The sequence below is a fragment of the Rhinopithecus roxellana genome, chromosome 12, assembly GCF_007565055.1.
Source record: "Rhinopithecus roxellana isolate Shanxi Qingling chromosome 12, ASM756505v1, whole genome shotgun sequence".
NCBI classification, from domain to species: domain Eukaryota; kingdom Metazoa; phylum Chordata; class Mammalia; order Primates; family Cercopithecidae; genus Rhinopithecus; species Rhinopithecus roxellana.
The window spans coordinates 107,880,342-107,900,053 of NC_044560.1; the positions used below are offsets into that span (position 1 = coordinate 107,880,342).

The following is a 19,712-nucleotide window of genomic DNA, read 5'->3' on the forward strand; positions in this document are numbered from 1 at the left end:
GGTGGATCACTTGAGGTCAGGAGTTCGAAACCAGCCTGGCCAAATCCCTGTCTCTACTAACAATACAAAAATTAGCTGGGCGTGGTGGCATGTGCCTATAGTCCCGGCTACTTGAGAGGCTGAGGCAGGACAATCGCTTGAACCCAGGAGGTGGAGGTTGCAGTGAGCCGAGATCACGCCACAGCACTCTAGTCTGGGCTATAGAACGAGACTCTGTCAAAAAACAAAAACAAAAACAAGAACAAAAAACAAAACAAAACAAAAAAACCAAAAAACTTAAGGAAGCTCACAAAGCTCATAGGTGTTTAGGAAACAAATGTCCTCTGCCACGTTAGAAAAAAAAAAGAAAAGAAAAAAAAAGTATACTAGCAGCTGGAGTAGGAGACAATCTGCAGGGGAAGTCCCTGAGCATACTATTTATTATCTTCTTGGAATGTATGAATGGGGTTGATCAAGGGGACTCAAGTTGGGTTCACCAGGGGAGCTTTAGAAGGTGTGATGCCTGGGCGCCACCCTAGGACTTTCTGAATGAATTGAGATGGGCAGCATACTGGCCATAGAGAAGTTTTAAAGTTCTATAGTCGAGTAGAACCTAGATCAAAGTTCAGAAGCACTGGGGCCAAGCACGGTGGCTCATGCCTGTAATCCCAGCCCTTTGGGAGGCCGAGGCGGGCAGATCACTTGAGGTTAGGAGTTCGAGACCAGCCTGGCCAACATGGTGAAACCCTGTGTCTACTAAAAATACAAAAAATTAGCCTGGCATGGTGGTGCACCCCTGTAATCCCAGCTACTTTGCTTTCTACTTGGGCTTGACTGATGGGATGCACTGGCAGGAGATTAGAGGGAAGAAGGTTGAGGTATTAATTCCCTTGGCTCCCATGGATTGGTCACTTCCACAGCCACTTTCTCGCGCTCTTCTCTCTCTCTCTCTCTTTTTTTTTTTTTTTTTTTTTGAGACGGAGTTTTGCTTTTGTCGCCCAGGCTAGAGTGCAACAGCACCATTTCGGCTCAATGCAACCTCCACCTCCTGGGTTCAAGCGATTCTCCTGCCTCAGCTCTGGAGTAGCTGAGAGTATAGATGCCTGCCGCCACGGCTGGCTAATTTTTGTAGTTTTAGTAGAGACAGGGTTTCGCCATGTTGGCCAGGCTGGTCTCAAACTCCCGACCTCAGTTGGATCCTCCTGCCTCAGCTTCCCAAAGTGCTGGGATTACAGCTGTGAACCACTGTGCCCCACCTCTCTCTCTGTCTTTCTACCCGACCCTCTCTCCTCCCTCTCTCCCATTCTCTCCTATTCTGTCTCTTGCTTACTCTCCGTCTCTGTCCTTTTTCTTCCTCCCTTGTTCTCCCACGCTCTCCATTCCAGGAATTTCTCTTCCCCTCACTGTTCAGGTATTGCTCTTACTATCCCTGAATACTGCACTATTATCTGGAGTTTCCAGTTTCCTCTAACTACCCAATTTGAGCATGCAGTAAGCTTCCTGACTGACACGTTAACCTCAACCAACCCCCCTACACTAGCCAGACATCTTCTAATATGTCTCTGGTCACCTCACTCTCCACTCTCTTCAATGACCATGACACACCTACCCCACTACACCCATCCCTCTATTATCACGATTACTTTTCCTACTACTTTCCTGAGAAAATACAATGAAAAAACTCTCTCACATACAAATCCCCTCAAATTTATAAATCTGCTTATATCTGCACACACTCACTTTTTCTTATACTTTGTAGCAATGGAAGACCTGTTTCTACTGAGGGTAACTCCACTTCCTCCTTCTGGGATCATCCTATCTCTTCCTACTTTCTCAGAGCCTTCTATCAGATATTTCCTCTCTACTATTCTTTATTATTTTCTTTCTTTTTTTTTTTTTCTTTTGAGATGAGGTCTTGCCTTGTTGCCCAGGCTAGTCTTGAACTCCAGGGCTCAAGCAATCCTCCTGCCTCTGCCTCCCAAAGTGCTGGGATTACAGGCATCAGCCACCACTCTTGGCTTCCATAATCAAATTGGATTCTATCCAGATTCTGCTTACTGAACGAGGCTCTGTGGCTTCTCTTTGGACTTAGCCAACTCTCAAGTGCTGGCATGCCCACTGCCTGGCTCCCAGGGCACTCACCATGGACCAGCCCCAGTGGCCTCCCTCACTTTGTACAATGCACCCAGTTTTGTTGCCCTTGTTCGTGTGGTTCATATCTGACCTTTTTTTAAACCTCATTCTGATACTTTCCCTCCACACCTGTATTCCTACCTCAGGTATCACCTCAGTTATCACTTATTTTTTCTGTTTTAAAAATATTCTTTATTAAGGTCATGCATTTTTAATACATGTTAGTTTTTAAAGCAGTTTTAAGTCACAGAAAAATTGAGTAGTAGGTACAAAAATTTCCCATGTACACATAGCCTCCGTGTTATCAATATCCTGCACCAGACTGGAACATTTGTTACAACTGATGAATCTACATTGACACATCACTGTCACCCAAAGTCCATATGCTTACTTTACTTCATTTATTTTATTTTAGAGGTGGGTCTCCCTTTCATCACAGCTCACTGCAACCTTGAACTGTTGAACTCAGGTGATCCTCCTGCCTCAGCTTCCTGAGTAGCTGAGACTACAAGTGTGTGCCACCATGCTTAGTTAATTAAAAAAAAATATTTTTTGTAGAAATGGGGGTCTTGCTATATTGGTCCAGGTTGGTCTTGAACTCCTGGCCTCAAGCAGTCCTTCCTTTTCAGCCTCCCAAAGAGCTGGGATTATAGGCATAAGCCACCGCGCCTACCCCATAGACTTAATTTTTTAAAGGGACTAATTTTACACAGTTAGCAATTAAAGTGCTGAGGCTAAACTACATATTTCCATATTAAAACCCCATAATCCTTAATCAAAAACCTCTAGTTATTTAGTTGGATCACCTTCAACTCACATCCCAGAAAAAAAAATAAAATAAAATAAAATAAACCCCTCTCTAATGGGAAAGGGTTCTCCTCTGCCAACAAAAACTATAGGTTCCTTCCAAGGAGAACGATTAAACGTCTTCATCCCCCTGCCCTGGTAAATCTCGCCATCATTCACAGTATTTCCAAATTCGGTCCTTATTAAAATTCTTGGTCAGTGAACACCATTTTTTCCCAAATGCCTCCCCATGGTCAGTACAATCCCAGTAGATCAAGCGTCTGTACCAGAAGGGAAACACACAGCTTGCAAAATCTGCAGAAGAGAAAGAGGAAGAAGTAGTCTGAGTAAGAAACCTTTCTAATTTGCACCCCCTCCACCACACCATGCACACATATGCACACACGTGCACACACGTGCACACATATGCACACACGTGCACACATATGCACACGTGTGTGCATGCCCGTGAACAAATGTGCACACATACACATGCACACTCACACATACATGTATGCACACATGTGCACACACACACACGCAAATACACACTTTTGCTTCCTATTCAGTATCATCTGCTCTGCCCTATTTCACCAAAGGCACATGGGAACAATATTGGTGGGGGATTCAGATCCCATATTACTTTGATGTTCTTTTTTTTTTTTTTGAGACGGAGTCTCGCTCTGTCGCCCAGGCTGGAGTGCGGTGGCCGGATCTCAGCTCACTGCAAGCTCCGCCTCCCGGGTTTACGCCATTCTCCTGCCTCAGCCTCCAGTGTAGCTGGGACTACAGGCGCCCGCCACCTCGCCCGGCTAGTTTTTTGTATTTTTTAGTAGAGACGGGGTTTCACCGTGTTAGCCAGGATGGTCTCGATCTCCTGACCTCGTGATCCGCCCGCCTCGGCCTCCCAAAGTGCTGGGATTACAGGCTTGAGCCACCGTGCCCGGCCTACTTTGATGTTCTACTAAAAAGATTCTTTTCAAAAGAATGTGGTTGAAATGCTCATCTCTTTGGTGCAATGTGATTTTTATATCGTAAATACAGCTGCAGTAAACATTTCACGTATTTAAATCCTGATGTATTGAAGCATTTGTTTCTATAGAATCCCCAAATCAAGGTTACAAGGACAAAGTGTATACACAATTTTAACATTGATGAATATTGCTTTGTCAAAGAAAATGGCAATTAGTCTTTCCCACCAATTGTCCTCCTTTACCTGAATTTTCATTAGCATGAAGCATTTACACACTTTAAAAATGTTTACCTGTATTACAGATGATTTCTGCCTTGCTTTAAAAGATCTGCTGGTCCTTAGGCCACACATATATTTTCCATTTTCTTCTTAAATTAAACCATTTTGTTCCTTTTACATTTGCAATTTGATTCAGCTAGAATTTAGTTTTGTATATGATGCAAAAGAGCAATGCAACTTTATTTTCTTTCAAACACATTTAGTAATGACAGATTGATGATGAAATAAACCACCTGTACATTTAAATGGTCATGCTTAAAACCATGGATTATTCTAATATATCCTGGGATCCATTCTATATTTTCTCTAAAGTTCCTTGAAATTCCTAGAGAGGTAAGGAAGCATGGTGGTCAAATGAACAGACTCTGGAGACAGCAAGTATCACAAAATACTGGCTATGGATTCTATTTTCAGAACCCTCTTGTGCTTCTCCTCAGATCCCAGCCTCAGAGACCGAGATTACTGCTCTGAGGTATTCAGAGGCGGGACACTCACCTTCGGCAGAGCAATACTTCCAGTATCCTTCGTAAGTCTCATTTAACGAGCACCACTTGTGTCTTGACTTGGACTTGATGCAGTCATAGTAGGTTCCATTTTTATAGTGGAATGGAAAAACACACTCCCCATCTAGAGAAAACAAAATTCTTCCTCTGTTTCCGGGTGTGTTGAGAGAGAGGTTATCAAGTGACTGTCTTCCCAGGGGCTGTTGCCCTTTGAAATCAGAGTCATTGGCTGTGACTGTAGTAAATGTTATTGTGCCACTCAGTAGCAGAGCTTTGGCTCTCTAATGACAAAGGTCTTTTGTTTTATATTCCTGCCCTTGCCCTACTTTTTTCCCAGGGTATGAACAGTCTCAAAATTTTGCTTAGCATTTGCTCCAGTTTCAGAAATCTCTCGTAAGCGTGGAAACGTAAATGTGGGCATTTATCTACCAAACAATTCTTCCCCCTGCTCCTGGATCTCTTATTTTCACCTCCTTCCATCATCTCTCTTTCTCTCCTTCTCCCATACAACTATACATGTGTGTATGTGTGTCACCTGGGTATATATATGTTGTATGGTTATACATATATGCTTATATATGTTATATTGTTTTATATATATGCTGTATGGTTAATACAGGATATATATAGTTATATGTGCATACACACAGGCACACATGCATGATTTTTTGCCACCCTTCAAAATACATAAATGTGGGCATTTATCTACCAAACAATTCTTCCCCCCTACCCCTGGATCTTTTATTTTCACCTCCTTCCATCATCTCTCTTTCTCTCCTTCTCCCGTACAACTATACATGTGTGTATGTGTGTCACCTGGGTATATATATGTTATATGGTTATACATATATACTTATATATGTTATATTGTTTTGTGTATATGCTGTATGGTTAATACAGGATACATACAGTTATATGTGCATACACACAGGCACACATGCATGATTTTTTGCCACCCTTCAAAAAATTAATCATATTTTATAATTGAGTTTCCAACTTAACACATCACAGAAATCTTCTTAAAGTGATTGTGTCACTCGAACTTCTTCATGGCTCACTGCAGCCTCATTCTCCTGAGCTCAAGTGATCCTCCCACCTCAGCCTCCAGAGTAGGTGTATGCTACCATGCCCAGCTAATCTTTAAATTTTTTGTAGAGATGAGATCTCACTATGTTGGCCAGGGTGGCCTCAAACTCCTGAGCTCAAGCATCCTCCTGCCTCAGCTTCCAAAAATGTTGGGATTACAGGCATGAGCCACTGAGTCAGGCCTTAACTTCTTTCTAATGCTGATTCATGTTCTGTGATACGGATTCACCACAATTTATTCAGTATTTCCACATTCAGATTTTTCCCACTGTAAATACAGCTGCAGTAAACATTTCACGTAGTTAAATCCTGATGTATTGAAGCATTTGTTTCTATAGAATCCCCAAAGCAAGGTTACAAGGACAAAGTGTATACACAATTTTAACACTGATGAATATTGCTTTGTCAAAGAAAATGGTAATTAATCTTTCCCACCAATTGTCCTCCTTTACCTGAATTTTCATTAGCATGAAGCATTTACACACTTTAAAAATGTTTACCTGTATTACAGATGATTTCTGCCTTGCTTTAAAAGATCTGCTGGTCCTTAGGCCACACATATATTTTCCATTTTCTTCTTAAATTAAACCATTTTGTTCCTTTTACATTTACAATTTGATTCAGCTAGAATTTAGTTTTGTATATGATGCAAAAGGGCAATGCAACTTTATTTTCTTTCAAACACATTTAGTAATGACAGATTGATGATGAAATAAACCACCTGTACATTTAAATGGTCATGCTTAAAACCATGGATTATTCTAATATATCCTGGGATCCATTCTATATTTTCTCTAAAGTTCCTTAAAATTACTAGAGAGGGCCGGGCACGGTGGCTCAAGCCTGTAATCCCAGCACTTTGGGAGGCCGAGACGGGCGGATCACGAGGTCAGGAGATCAAGACCATCCTGGCTAACACGGTGAAACCCCGTCTCTACTAAAAAAACAAAATACAAAAACTAGCCAGGCGAGGTGGCGGGCGCCTGTAGTCCCAGCTCCTCGGGAGGCTGAGGCAGGAGAATGGCGTAAACCCGTGAGGCGGAGCTTGCAGTGAGCTGAGATCCGGCCACTGCACTCCAGTCCGGGTGACAGAGCGAGACTCTGCCTCAAAAAAAAAAAAAAAAAAAAAAAAAAAAAAAAAAAAAAAAAAATTACTAGAGAGGTAAGGAAGCATGGTGGTAAAATGAGCAGACTCTGGAGACAGCAAGTATCACAAAATATTTCTTCCTTTCTTCTCTCCTCTTCCTCCTCCTCCTCCTCCTTCTTCCTCTTCTTCTTCCTTCCTCCCTCCTCCTCTACCTCCTCCTCCTCCTCTTCCTTCTATCTTTCTAGGCTGATTCCATGTTGTTTATATTACAATATTTTAGTATGTCTAAATATCTGATGAGACGAAATATTTCTCTACTCCAGCACTTTGTTCATAATATTTCTAATTATTATTGGATGTTTTTTCTATATAAATTTTAAAATCTGTTATTTCTTGTTGGATTGGCAGAAATTAAAGAGTAGACACATTTAGTGCTGATGAAAGATCAGAGTGACTTCTATACCTCTGTTTTCCTTATCTATTTACAAGGCACCTATATTACATTTTATATAAGAAGAAAATATTATTTTTTTCTGGAAAAACATTACTGATTCCCCCATTTTTACGAAATTAAAAGAAAATATACGTTAATAATCAAAGTTTTCTGATCAACTTACCTTCAACTTCTGGAAAATGAGTTATAGTTTCTGAAAAATAAAATTTAGAGCTGACATTTATTTCACTATTATTAGGCTTTAAAATGTGCTCTTATGTAAAATAAAATTAAATAAAAATGTTAGTTTGGGAAAGAGTGATATTGTTATGGTATTATGTTTTCCATCCAAGAACATGGCAATATCTTTTTTCCAAAATGTATTTTTTTACTCTTCAATATGATTTTCTTATTTGTTCTATATAAATCCTACACATTTCTCACTGATTTAATTCCAAAGTGCTTTTTTTGGGTCACTGATGTTAAACAGAATGTTTTCCATTTCCATCAATGTCCAGTTGGTTCTTACCAGTATAGAGAAAAACTATTGACTGGTGTATGTTTATCTTGTATCCAGCCACATAGCCATATTACTTTATTAAAACTAATAATTTTTATTCATGTTCTTAGGGATTTGAAGTATACAATCATAAAATAATTTTGCCTGTTATTTTATATAGATTTTTTCCTTTTTACAATATCACTTATGTTAGAACCTAAAATAGTGTTAACATAACACCCCTGTGCTTTCTTAGTTTTAATTGGAATGACACTTAGATTAAGAATGTTTATTTCAGCATGATTAGTATTAGTTTAAAAAATAAGAATTAATTAAAAATATTAATCCCTGAGAGAATTTTAAAATGAAATTGGCTTTATAATATCAAGTAGGCATTAATAAAGATGAGCATATAAATAGATATGGAAAAATTTGTACTTCATTTTTAGGTGGCAAAAGGCATTTTCTATTTCATTATTTTCCGTAATAGTTGATTTTTGCTAAAAATCACATTATGAAGTTACATGTAATGAAGTGTTTAATCACCCAAAAGTAAAATTAACAGTAAAATTATGATTTATCACTTCTTCTTCCTTTTTTTTTTTTTTTTTTTTGAGACGGAGTATCACTCTGTCGCCCAGGCTGGAGTTGGGTGGCGTGATCTCAGCTCACTGCAAGCTCCGCCTCCCAGGTTCAGGCCATTCTCCTGCCTCAGCCTCCCAGGTAGCTGGGACCATAGGTGCCTGCCACCATGCCCAGCTAATTTTTTGTAGTTTTTTAGTAGAGACGGGGTTTCACCGTGTTAGCCAGGATGGTCTCGATCTCCTGACCTTATAGTCTTCCCGCCTCGGCCTCCCAAAGTGCTGGGACTCTTCTTCTTTTTTCTTAACATTTTAAACATGAAATTTACTTTATATATAAGTACATAAAATAGTAATCTTTAATGAAAAATATGATTTCTTACCAGGAAAGGGAATATTCAATGGTTTCACATTTTATTGCAAAACTTTTAAAAGAAACCCTAATAAAAGTTTTTGATCAACTCACCCACAGTTGATGACAATTCATCTGAAAGACACAATTTTGAACAAATATTTATGTCACTTTAAAATAAAAGAAATGAAAAGATTTCACCAATTTCTATTCTAGTAAGAATAATACTATTTTGAAAGTTAGGCATCAAAGTTCAATAGAGCTTATTTTTAGTAGTGTGATTGTGGGTGATTTCTTATTTTTCTTTGCTTTAACTGTATTTTCCAAATATTATTAAAGGATAGGAATGATTAAAATTATTCTTAAAACAAAAACTTCAGCAGGCAAAGGAAATTATTTACTTTTCTCACATTTTCCTATAAAATAAACTACGTCATAGGTTTCTGATATGGAACACTATAGATTTTTATTTTTGTCACCACTTCTCACTGAATACCTGAATTCTACTATTAGAGATTCATGTCTTTAGAGTTGTCACTTTCAAAATGGAAACTTCTTCCTCTAGGAGGGAAAAATGAGAATGATACCTCTGAGGTATGTAGGAAATGCAAATAAATGCTCTGAGCATCTTCTCTATCCTGCATACTATATTTTATTTAACTTATCAGAACAATTTTGTGAAGCAAGCATTGTTTCCATCATCTTAGAGACAAAGTTCAGAAATGTTAAGTTCCATTAAATTAAAAAAGTTAAGCATATGGCAATTCAATTCGAATCCTCCCTGGAGAGGTTGGTTCAGTAGGAAGTAATAGCCCAAACCCTGGCACAGGCTCAACCACTTACCAACCATCTGCCCTCAGTTTACTCTGCTATAAAATGGAGAGAGAACATTAGGATGTCAAGTCCTCCCCAGTTTGAATATCCTAATATTCTTGGAACGAAGAAAATTGCCTGATAGCTTTACTTTTTTTTTTTTTCTTAAAGCAGCATTTTTCAACCATTGTTCCTTCATGATCATTAAACCTGTAACATTTACCTCCCCCTCCTTAGAACTTGAATTTTTTGTTTTGTTACTTTGCATGGTTCCTGATGAAGTGGTTTTATGCAAAGGCTATTTGATTCAAAACCAGCATGTGTTTAGTTAAATATTAAATAACTGTTACAAAGTTCATTTAATTGAGGCTTTAAGAACAGTCATAACTTTAGGATGAAATACAACATAGAATGAATTGTAGAATAAATACAGAGTGAAATATTTGATTTTTTCCCAAATAGCCCATGATAGATGATACTTAATAACCATTAAAATGATGTAAGACAGAAAAGCACGATTTACCAACAAGTAAATTTACAAATGTCATGTTTGGTTAAGAGAACATATACATACTGTAATGTAGTTTGCAGATATCTCTCATATTAAAGCATTATAACTCAACATAATCTGTGTTCATAACTAGTTCATCAAACTTGTAGATTACACTTAAAAGAGCAATGACTTAATATTTTTATTTTTTGAAAAGATTTTTGCAAAAGCAATGATTTTAATTCAAATTTGTTGTGAATATTTTATTTATTACTGATTATTTTGCTATTTGCTCATGTTTATTCTTTCCACAGGTTTGTTTTTCAGCTAAATTGTCCTGGCTGCCATTGTGGCTTGAAATTAAAACGTTTTTCCTTAGGCATATATTATTTAAGAAATAGTTATAATGGACCAGCACGATGGATCACAAGCTTTGTTGCATGTTAGAATCACCAGCTGAGTCTCCTGCCTCTGCCTCCCAAGTAGCTGGGACTACAGGTGTGCACCACCACACCTGGCTAATTCTTGTATTTTTGGTAGAGACAGGCTTTTGCCATGTTGGCCAGGCTGGACCCAAACTCCTGACCTCAGGTGATCCACCCGTCTTGGCCTCCCAAAGTGCTGGGATTACAGGTGTGAGTCACCATGCCTGGCTTGAAGAAAACATATATATATATATATGTGTGTGTGCCGAATTAAATATATATATATTTAATTTCAAAGGATTAAGAAGGGCCCTTAAAAATTAATATAGTCCTAGAATTAGTCTTAGAATACTTATACAAAACTGGCTTTCTTTATGATCCTTTGAGGAAAGTGTAAAATGGAAGAAGACAAAGCTATGCACTGAGAAATCATAACAATTTTGTCAGAAAAGTCCTGCATCCCAATTCTTTTCATTCTCAATAACTCACCTTTGGTCATAATTCAAGCTAAATTCTGTTATAATATATAAGGTTTTAAAAATATCCTTATCTGAAATAAAAATGTCTCACTTTTTCAGATAAACCCAAATCAAAATTGTTTTATACAGCCATAAAAAAGAACAAAGTCATGTCTTTTTTAGCAACATGGATGCAGCTGGAGGTCATTATCCTAAGCAAATTAATGCAGAAACAGAAAACCAAATACCACATGTTCTCACCTATAAGTGGGAACTAAACACTGGGTGCACAGGGACACAAAGATGGGAACAAGAGACACTGAAGATTACAGAAGTGGGGAGGTAAGGAGGGGACCCAGGCTTGAAAACTACCTATTGATGGCTGGGCGCAGTGGCTCACACCTGTAATCCCAGTACTTTTGAGAGGCTGAGGTGGGCGGATCATGAGGTCAGGAGTTCAAGACCAGCCTGGCCAACATGGTGAAATCCCGTCTCTACTAAAAATACAAAAATTAGCCAGGCGTGGTGGTGGGCGCCTGTAATCCCAGCTACTTGGGAGGCTGAGGCAGGAGAATCGCTTGAACCCGGGAGGCAGAGGTTGCAGTGAGGCAAGATTGCGCCACTGCACTCCAGCCTGGGCAATACGAGGCTCTGTCTCAAAAAAAAAAAAAAAAAAAGGAAAAAAAGAAAACTACCTATTGGGCACTACGTTCATTATTTGGGTGATGGCTTCAACTGAATCCCAAACCTCACCATTTATGCAATATACTCATGTAACAAATCTGCACATGCACCCCCTGCTTCTAAAATAAAATTTTTTAAAAGAAAAATATTTGAAAGAAGCCAGAGGGGGAAAAAATACCTTACCTACAGAGAAGCAAAGATAAGAATTATATCCAACTTCTCTCCAGAAACCATGCAGATAAGAATGAAGCATTTAGAGTGTTGAGAGAAAAAAATCTTCAATCTAGAATTCTGTACCCTGCAAAATTATTCTTCAAAAGTGAAGGAGAAAGAAAGACAAAGATTCTCAGACAAACAAACGTTGAGGGAATTTGCTACCAGAGAACCTGCCTTGAAAGAAATGTTAAAAGTTCTTCAGAGATATAAAGAGAGGAAGCACATTAGAAAAAGAATAAGTGGACCAGGCCTGGTGGCTCCCAGTACTTTGGGAGGCCAAGGTGGGCGGATCACCTGAGGTCAGGAGTTCAAGACCAGCCTGGCCAACATGGTGAAACCCCATCTCTACTAAAAATACAAAAAACTATCTGGGCATGGTAGTGTGTGCCTGTAATCCCAGCTACTTGGGAGGCTGAGGCAGGAGAATTGCTTGAACCCGGGAGGTGGAGGTTGCAGTGAGCTGAGATCACACCACTGCACTCCAGCGTGATTGACAGAGCAAGACTTTGTTAAAAAAAAAAAAAAAAAAAAAAAAAAGAAAAGAGTAAGTGAATGTAAATAAAATGAAAGCCTGTGAAATGTGTTCAGGAGCTTATGAAGTCCCCTGAACCTGACCACTTTTCCAGAGGATGAGCCGTGAATTTTAGCGTCTTCAACAGTATGTATTGGCATCCTTGCAGTTGTCCACAGGAGGATACGGTTTATCAGACTTTATTCTTCCAAGTTATGGAGCCCCAGAGGAGGGAGCTTGGGGAAGCTGGTCGAACAGACTAGGGAAGAAAAGCTGCAGTCGCCTCCCTATCATGGGGAATTGCTGTAGTCTGCTACATGGTAGTCCTACGATCCTATCTTGGCCAAGATTCTTGTTTGGATTCAAGAGCTGGGTCAGGAGTCTTCCCAAAGGGCTGCACTTGCTGTTCCATTCTATGTTCAAAGACCAGGAATACAGCACAAGATGGAAGTCAAAAGTTTCGAATCTAGAGAATGTCAGAAGGCCTGGAAGAGCACTGATGAAGAACAGTAACAATGAATGGGGAGGAGTTGGGGTCCTCGGGTACCAAACCATGGGAGGTTCATCCCACAGACAGGAGAGACACGTGGCCTCTGTGATTGCTTCTTCCTTGGTTTTGTGTTGTAGAAATTTACTGGTTGGGCATGATGATTTAGCTTGTAATCCCAGCACTTTTGGAGGCTGAGCCAGGAGGATTGCTTGAACCCAGGAGTTTGAGACCAGCCCGGGCAACATAGCAAGACCCCATCTCTACAATAAATAAAGACACAAAAATTAGCTGGGCATGGTGGTGTGCGCTCTGTAGTCCCAGCTACTTGGGAGGCTGAGGCAGGAGGATCACTTGAGCCTGGGAGGTCAAGACTGCAGTGAGCCATGATTGTGCCATTGCACTCCAACCTGGGTGACAGAGTGAGCCCCTATCTAAAAAAAAAAAAAAAAAAAAAAATCTAGACAAAGTACCATAGACTGTTTGGTCTAGAGCAATAGACATTTATTGTCTCATAGATCTGGAGGCCAGAAGGCCAAAATGCCAGGGTTGGTTCCTTCTTAGGAGCTCAGAGGAAGAAACTCTTCCGTGCCTCTCTCCTTGCTTTTGGTGTCTGCTGGCAGGCTGTGGCATTCTGTGGCTCGTGGTAGCATCACTTTAATCTCTGCTTCTGACTATGCGTGGCTGTCTTCCCTGTGTGTGTCTGTTTCCTCTTCTTAAAAAGATACCAGTCATTGGATTAGGGTCAACGCTTACCCATTGTGACTGCATCTTCATTAAGTACGTCTGCAAAGACCTATGTCAAATACAGTCATATTCACAGATCTCTGGTAAACATGAACTTTGGAAGGACGCTATGCAATGCAACCCCAGACAGTGAGGATGAAGACGAAGAATTTGAGCATCACTAGACAATACAGTTTGTGGAGGCTAAAGCACCTCTATCTTGGGTGCTAATTCGCCGTGTTGGTTTCTGATTAACCCCATTCTCAGAATGTCCCTAAAATTTCTATTTTATCTACTGTTCTTTGTGTAAGAACATGTACTACATGTACTTACTTTTTTTTTTTTTTTTGAGACAGAATCTCACTCTGTCACCCAGGTTGGAGAACAGTGACGCTATCATAGCTCACTGCAACCTTGACTTCCCAGGCTCAAGTGATTCTTTGCCTCAGCCTCCCAAGTAGCTGGAACTATAGGCACGTACTACCATAACTGGCTAATTTTCAAAATTTGCTGTAGAGACTGGGTCCCACTATGTTTCCCAGGCTGGTCTCAAATTCCTGGGCTCAAGCAATCCTCCCGTCTTGACCTACGCCTGGCCAGAACATATACTGTTGATCAACATACTGTTGATCCTTTCCTTAGGTCAAAACAACCTTGATCAAAGAACCTTTAGGCAGGGCTGGGTGTGGTGGCTCACAGCACTTTGGAAGGAGGAGGTGGGCAGATCGCTTGAGCTCAGGAGTTTGAGACCTGCCTGGGCAACTTGGCAAAATCTTATCTCTACCAAAATTACAAAAAAAAAATTAGCTGAGCATGATGGTGTGCTCCTGTGGTCCCAGTACTGGGAGGCTGAGTTGGAAGACTACTTCAGTCCCGGGAGGCTGAGGTTGCAGTGAGCTGAGATCACGCCACTGCACTCCAGCCTGGGCGGCAGAGTGAGACCTTGTCTTGAAAAACAAATACAATAAAATAAAATTAAAAATTAAAAAAAAATTTAAAAAGAGAAAATCCTGCCATTTTCGGTAACATGGATGAACCTGGAGGATATTATGCTAAGTGAACCAAAGCAGTCACAAAAGGATAAATATTGCATGATTCCACTTGTACGAGATGTTTAAAGTAGTTAAACTCACTCTGTGACTATCGACTACTAAATCCAAACCATTATCCTGCCTCTTTAATACTGTAATAGTACTTTTGGTACTGTAATAGTAGTAATAATGACATAATGATAACAGTTCTGTTCTGAGCGTCACGCATGCTAACCCATTTAATCTTCCAGCAACCCTGGGAGGCAGCAAGAATCATGATCCTCCTGTTTCAGATGTGGGAACTCATAGATATCCAGGGCTCAAAGTGTTGCTCGAGGCCACAGGCTAAGCTTGGTTGGAACCCGGAGATGCTAGAGGGAAAACTGGTCTCCTAAGCTTGCCAGGAGCGGAGTAGAGTGGGACGGAGGAGGCGAGAGGAGCCTTTAGTTCTTGGTGAGCGGGGATGCGTGAGAGCTCTTAGCTATGGTTCCTCCTTATCCTCTTTAAAACAATGGCTCTTGCCATGCAAGATTCCCATTTTAACACAAACCTTTGTTGACATCACACGATGGTTGGCGGGCAGTCCCTCCGCACCAAAGCCTGAAATGCCAAATGGCAAAAGTGAAAACCCCAGAGTTCTGGGTTCATGAAGGATGGATCTACATACCTGGACAGTTCTCCCTGCAAGAGCCCCCACTCCCATGTAATCCCTTAGACAACCCATCAACTTGGAACAGTAATTACATTTTGGACATGGCAAATTTTTAGCCCTGGAACAAGATCACCCAATCAAGTCCTTTGTGAAGTCTTGCCAGTTCAACCACTTTCTCTTTTTCAGGGCAGGTGTATAGCCGATTCAGCATGTGCCACACACACGGTCTGTTTCCTCTTCTGCCTTCCCACTAGATCGTGCACTAGTGGGAAGAGATGGGGGTGCATATCGTATGCTCATGAGTGGAGATGCTCATGCTGTTTAGTCTTTGCATCCTGTGCATCTAGCAAACCTATCAGGTCACTGTTTTTATTATTTTTTTAAATTATTTTTTGTTGTTTGTTTGTTTTTGAGACCGAATCTTGCTCTTGTTGCCCAGGCTGGAGTGCAATGGCATGATCTCGAATCACTGTAACTTCCGCCTCTTGGGTTCAAGCGATTCTCCTGCCTCAGCCTCCTGTGTAGCTGGGATTACAGGCACCTGCCACCACGCCCAGCTCAGTTTTGTATTTTTAGTAGAGATGGAGTTTCGCCATGTTGGCCAGGTGGTCTTGAACTCCTGACCTCGTGATCTGCCCACCTCGGCCTCCCAAAGTGCTGGGATTACAGGCATGAGCCACTATACCCAGACTGTCACTGCTTCTAAAACACTAAAATGCAATGCTTCTCTGATGAGGATGAGGGAGAACCATAGCCGAGAGCTCTCATACATCCCCACTCATCAAGAACTGAAGACTCCCTTCCCTTCCTCTGTCCCACTTGACTGCTCCTGGCAAACTCAGGAGTCCAGATTTCCCCCCAGCATCTCTGGGTTCCAACCAAGCTTAGCCGATGGCCTCAAGCAAGACTTTGAGCCCTAGATGTCTATAAGTTCACACCTTCCCATTATTTGTGACGACATCTTACTATCTGCAAGCTGGATTGCTGTGGGGACCCAGTTGTTATTGTCTGTATTGAATACAATCAGTGTAAAAAACTTGCAGTTTGCTACTCAAGAAACCAGTGTAAAAAATTTGCAGTTTGCTCAAAAGAAACTCTTAAGAGACAATAGGCCGGGTGCAGTGGCTCCTGCCTATAATCCCAGCACTTTGGGAGGCCGAGGTAGGTGGATCACCTGAGGTCAGGAGTTCGAGACCAGCCTGGCCAACATGGTGGTACCTGGTCTCTACTAAAAATACAAAAAGTAGCTGGTCGTGGTGAAATGTGCCTTTAGTCCTAGCTACTCGGGAGGCTGAGGCAGGAGAATTGCTCAAATCTGAGAGGCTGAGGTTGCAGTGAGCCGAGATCATTCTACTGCACTCCAGCCTGGGTGACAGAGCAAGACTCCATCTCAAAAAAAAAAAAAAAAAAAAAAAAAGAGAGACAATAAGTCCACGGGGCAGATACTTGCAAGGGAGAGAGAGGGAGACAGTGAACAGGCAACAGTTCTGCAGAGCAAAAGAAGACTAGCACCACATCATTTAACATACAGGCTAACAAGCCTGGGGCTCATGAGTTTTCATTCTCTGATGCATTCTTAAGAGAAATGCTTCATCTCTAAGGCTCTGAATGGCACAAGTATTATGTGGAAAAATATGACATCCATAATTCAGGAGACCAGACATTGACAGTGGAGAAGATTTAGGATCATCTTAATGAGCTTTTTCTCACTTATCTATATTCCTTTTTATGTATTGACAAACATGATGTCTGATTAAAAAAACCTGTGGCCAGGTACAGTGTTATTTTTCAATAAGTACAAAATAATTCTACTGGATAAGAAAGCAGTGGTCATAGTTACATTGGGAGTATCTTTTTCTTTTCTGTTCTTTTTTAAAAAAATAGCAAGCACAGTGTTTTTTTTTTTTTTTTAATGCAAAGATGTCCTGAAGAATAATTAAAAGAAATATATGCAAGATCATTATTCTTGGTCATTCCATAAAAAATTGTTTTTGAAACTATGCTTAGTCCTTATCAAATGTATCAGATGCATCCATAGTGAATTCCCTTCTTATTTTTATATTTTCGCTTCATAATTGTTACAGGCAACACGACTTTGGAAAAGGAATAAAATCGACTTTACGAAAATCAGTCTCATTTTCAAAACCCCTGCATGAGACATTTAAAATCTCCTAGCATAAAGGGAGGAGACATATGGTTTTCAAGTAACATGTCACTAGGATTTTCCAATTTACATTCTTAGTCTTTCGTTCTTTTATTCGCTGAACTTTCTTATTTTTAAAAAAATATTTACCCATGGATTGTGTTTCTGACCTGAAAGGGAGAGTATCTTTTTCTTTCTTAAGGTACCTAAAGCAAGGGGGACTGTTGCCCTCTGTGGCGACTGGGATTTGATTATATACAGCAGCAGATATGCAGGACTCCGTACCCAGCCAGGGTCACCTGGCTCCTCACCTTCTTCTAGAACGTTGAATAGACCGCCGACCACACCGCCGACCACACCGCGAAACAGGCAGACCCAAACCAGCAGGAGCCCCATGTGCCCAGCCATGCTCCTGTCAGACACTCGTGGTCGACCAGCTGATCTCCGGGATTTTATAGCCCCTGGAACTAACCACAACCACTTCCCTTCCCTGTCCCCTCCTTTTTTCCCCTCCTCCCCACTTCTCCTCCCTGTCCCCTCCTCTCTTTCCTTCCTCCCCACTTCTCCTCCCTGTCCCCTCTTCTCTTTCCCTCCTCCCCACTTCTTCCTTGTCCCTCTCCTTTTTTACCTTCTCCTCCTCATCATTCTTTTTCTCCCTTCTCGTTCTCCTTTCCTCCTCCTTCTTCTTCCCTTACCCCTCCTCCTCCTCCCCTCCTTCTCTTCTTCCCTCTCCTCCTTTTCTTCTTTCTTCCCCTCCTCCCCTTCGTTCTCCTCCTCCCCCTCCTCCCTCTCTGTCTCCCTCTCCTCCTCCCCCTCTTCCTCTTCTCCCCTCCTCCTCCTCTTCCTCCTCTTTCTCCCCTCCTCCTCTCCTCCTCCTTCTTTCTACTCTCCCTCATTCCCCTCCTTCTCTCCTTCCCCCTCCTTCCCTGCCTCTTCTCCCTCCTTCCCCTCTTCCCCTTCCTCCTCCTCTTCTTTCATCTCTCATTCCCAACTTCTCCCTCCTTCCTTGCTCTCGCTCTGCTCCAAAGTTAAGCTATCTACCTTGCATAGGAAGAAATACTTAAAATAACAGACAGGGAAGATGCAGGCTGAGGAATTTCACGTCGTTTCCATGAAGAGAGAACCATCAGGGAGCCCATGAGCAGTCACAGGTTTACCTGTATCTCAGATCTTCCTGGTCTTTGTCAGCCAGGGCTCAAGAATTCCCTGGAGAGGCCCAGGGAGGCTTCTTGGAAAAGCAGGTTTGCTTCCCTAATATAAGCACCTTTGTTGGTGCTCCACAAACCTTCGATGTGGGCCACTGTTCTCTGGAGGCCCTTGACGATTAACCTAATGGGCTGCAGATGGCTTTGAAGTTCTGAGGAATAGGCGGTGCAGCATTATGGACACCTACATTTCCAACTATGAAAAATTAGATTAATTATGAATTCTGAAACACAGTGTGTTCTCAGTTACTGTTCCTTTTTTTTCTTTTTTTAGACAGAATTTTGCTCTTGTTGCCCAGGCTGGAGTGCAATGGTGCGATCTCGGCTCACTGCAACCTCCGCCTCCCAGGTTCAAGCGATTCTCCTGCCTTACCCTCCCTAGTAAATGGGATTACAGGAGCCTGCCACCACACTTGGCTAATTTTTGTATTTTTAGTAGAGACAGGGTTTCACCATGTTGGTCAGGCTGGTCTCGAACAAGGTGATTCACCCACCTTGGCCTCCTAGAGTGCTGGGATTACAGGCGTGAGCCACCTCACCTGGCCCTTAGTTACTATTCTTAGAAGAGGGACTGGGCACAGTGGCTCACGTCTGCAATCCTAGTGCTTTGGTAGGCTATGGTGGAGGGATCGTTTGCAACCAGGAGTTTGAGACCAGCCTGGGAAACATAATGAGACCCCTATCTGTACCAAAAAAAAAAAAAAAAATTAACAAATTAGCCGAGCATGGTGGCATATGCCTGTTGTCCCAGCACTTTGGGAGGCTGAGGTAGGAGGATCGTTTGAGCCCAGGAGTTTGAGGCTGCCATGAGCTATCATCTCACCACTGCACTCTAGCCTGGGCAACAGAGTGAGACCCTGTCTCAGAAAAAAATTGTGGAAAAGGGCTATCTTTTCATCTCTATTTTTTTTTTTTCTCAGTGAGATGGAATCTCTTTTGGAAAAAAGTGGCAAAAGATAGCCCTCCCCGCAATAAACTGTCAAAAACGTCAACAACTGTCAAATTAGAAGCTCTTACGAAATAAAAGCCTATCCAAGACTTTAAAAATACTTTTGGGGAATCCTAGTCTTTGGAAATGACTGTTGCCTTCACTTATTTCTAATATTTCTTTTTTCTTTTCTTTTCTTTTATTTTTTTTTTCAGATGGAGTCTTGCTCTGTTGGAGTGCCATGGCGTGATC

General features: G+C 41.3%; 1 protein-coding gene across 1 annotated transcript; it reads right to left on the bottom strand.

Annotated features, from left to right (window-relative positions):
• Window positions 1–3,070: 3,070 nt before the first annotated feature.
• Window positions 3,071–17,735, bottom strand: BSPH1 (binder of sperm protein homolog 1). The gene is made up of 5 exons (XM_010377548.1): window positions 17,639–17,735; window positions 8,806–8,826; window positions 7,444–7,473; window positions 4,646–4,777; window positions 3,071–3,213 (listed from the first exon to the last, which is right to left on the bottom strand). The coding sequence occupies exons 1-5, from the start codon at window positions 17,733–17,735 to the stop codon at window positions 3,071–3,073; spliced, it is 423 nt and encodes a 140-aa protein (XP_010375850.1).
• Between the last annotated feature and the right edge of the window lie 1,977 nt (window positions 17,736–19,712).

Excerpts from the sequence above, each read along its gene's own strand:
- BSPH1 (XM_010377548.1), bottom strand. The coding sequence starts at position 17,735 with ATGGCTGGGCACATGGGGCTCCTGCTGGTTTGGGTCTGCCTGTTTCGC. Across the intron at positions 8,827-17,638 it reads ATTCAACGTTCTAGAAGAAG|ATGAATTGTCATCAACTGTG; the intron begins GTGAGGAGCCAG and ends TGTGTCTTTCAG. Across the intron at positions 3,214-4,645 it reads GAAGTATTGCTCTGCCGAAG|ATTTTGCAAGCTGTGTGTTT; the intron begins GTGAGTGTCCCG and ends TCTCTTCTGCAG.